Genomic DNA, 2,257 nt, shown 5'->3' with positions numbered 1-2,257 from the left:
ATCGTTAGTCGATCGATAAGATCAATCAACTTTAGATTAATTCATTAATCGATAACTTGCATCCCTAGTTAGAACTAATCGTGGATCCCTTTAATGATAAATCGACCTGTCAGAGCTTCCTGTACACCATGTTTTCATCCACAGGTGAACAAACGGCCACGCTCTGCTCTCACCTGTGAGGGATGGACAGYCCTCCRTCCACGGCCCCCTTCAGAGCTCCAAACACTTTGTTCCCCGTTGTGGTTCTGGTCAAACCTGCATCCAGGTAACAGGTGAAGGCACCGGGCTGCCCGTCCACGCTCTCCACATTGAACTCGTCTCCAGTCACCTCCACCTGACCCTCGTACACCTGCTCCATGCCGAACTTGTGCAGCAGCTACAAAGAGAGAAAACGTTRGTTTCRCAGGACTCACAGAGGAGCTCAGAGTGTCAAACTGCAGCGTTTACCCTGCGAGCCAGCAGCAGCCCGGTGCAGTAAGCTGCAGCGTAGTTCGTCAGGCCGACAGCTATCCCGAACTGAGGCAGCTCATGGGAGTAAGCAGCACACACAATGTGGTCTCCTTCAATCTTTGAATAGGCCACCTACACAACAGGGAGACAGGATCAGGACCTGTGGGGACACGGGACCTCTGAAGTCTTTGCTGCACTCACCTGGCAGCAGATGTCTCTGTTGGACAGGCGGACAATCAGTCGGTACTTGGGGGTGTTGTACTTGTTTTTGTCCTGAACAACAAGGCGTTTGCGAGCAAAGAAATCCGTTTTCCCCTCTGCAGGTTAAATAATTAAATCAGGTTATCACAACAACAACAAAAAAAACACTAATTTATGGAGGATTTCACATGAATCACACTGAAAACATACAAATACCTCTTCTTCTCCTGAATTTGACTTCATATCTCTTGAAGTAAGCCTTGTTTTTTACCACCTTAACAAAACCCTGAAAAATAAACACAAACATGAAGATAAACAAACCCACACACGGTGTCAGAATCTGTAAATCCAGTTTGAAGCCTTGGAGTTGATCAGGGAGGCCAGTCAAACTTCCGGCAGCCATGACCGGCCACGCTGGAGCAGAGCGGCTCACCTCACCACAACAAGCCGACATCGGCTAACATCCGGCCCCATCCGGGCCTGAGGCGGCTCGGTGTACCCCTCCATCCCCGGACACAGCTCCACACAGTAAAACTAAACAAGTATGAGCCGAAAACTCACCATTTTCACGTTAATCCCACTMCTCTTCTGTACTACTGCAGACCAGGTCCTACTTCCGGTTTTCTGACGTCACTTCCTGTTTGCTAACAGTAAACGCAGCGCCCCCTGCTGTACAGAGGACTCACACACACATAAACACCGACAGAGGGCAGAAACGAGTCTCTTTTTACACTGTTTCAACTTTAAAATAATTCATCATCCCATGTTTTTATTTATTTGTTTTCTGCAGTAATTTATGCTGCAGAAAAATATATTTTTGGGTATTAAAAAATAAACAAAGCAGGTTTATCMAACAGGTGAAGGAAATAAAGCAACTTTGCCATTATTTTACTGCAGTCAACTCTGTTAGCAAAATATCCCAAAAACTACAATATGAAAACATATTTAATAGTAATTATTAGACTRACTCCTACAAGAAGCTGTAGATGCATGATTAATTTTTGAGACATTTATTGAAACCCATCCAGTTCATCAGATATTTTGCTAACAGACAGGGTAGACTCCAACAGATGGCACTTTGTGTGTTGCAAATGTTAGCTATTAGCTAAATATCTGTAARTAACAACCATGATCAGCTGGCTGTGGTAAAAGTTTTAAAATGTTGACTTTTTTCTGTCCAGCAGTTCATGAGATATTTTGCTAAAATACAAACAGAGTTGACTCCAGTCGTTAACGCCGACATCTTAAACACAGAATTAGGGAATAAATTAGATTCACACTGTAAACTGAGGATCAGTCTCCAAATGCATAAAATTCTAATACATCATTTGTAACATGAACAGAGTTGGAGCCAAAGTTTGTGTGTTGATTAAACGCAGCGTCCATCTTCATTTGGGCTGATTTAAAAAAAGTATTCATTTATAGATATCAGCACAATAATTACTTTCTCAAAGGTCCATTAAAACGAGCGGTGCAGGAGAGTTTTGCCAACAGAGAAACAAGATGAACTCCAACAGTTAAAGTTTTAAATTAAGATTTTTTGTGAGACGCGTGCGCGCATGCACACACACACACACACACACACACACACACACACACACACACA

General features: G+C 43.4%; 1 protein-coding gene across 1 annotated transcript in view; it reads right to left on the bottom strand.

The window, feature by feature from the left end:
• The window catches only part of rpl5a (ribosomal protein L5a), a gene marked incomplete at its 5' end in the record, with an annotated part of 7,900 nt that extends 6,963 nt beyond the window's left edge, over positions 1–937 (bottom strand). Inside the window, 4 exon segments of the mRNA XM_014025351.1 lie at positions 174–376; positions 448–582; positions 652–767; positions 868–937. Of these exon segments, the coding sequence (XP_013880805.1) occupies positions 174–376; positions 448–582; positions 652–767; positions 868–937 (524 nt within the window).
• Between the last annotated feature and the right edge of the window lie 1,320 nt (positions 938–2,257).

This window comes from Austrofundulus limnaeus, unplaced genomic scaffold (genome assembly GCF_001266775.1).
Source record: "Austrofundulus limnaeus strain Quisiro unplaced genomic scaffold, Austrofundulus_limnaeus-1.0 Scaffold470, whole genome shotgun sequence".
Taxonomy (NCBI): Eukaryota; Metazoa; Chordata; class Actinopteri; order Cyprinodontiformes; family Rivulidae; genus Austrofundulus; species Austrofundulus limnaeus.
The sequence above is the reverse complement of the archived record's forward strand: the minus strand, read 5'-3'. Positions and strand labels throughout refer to the sequence as shown.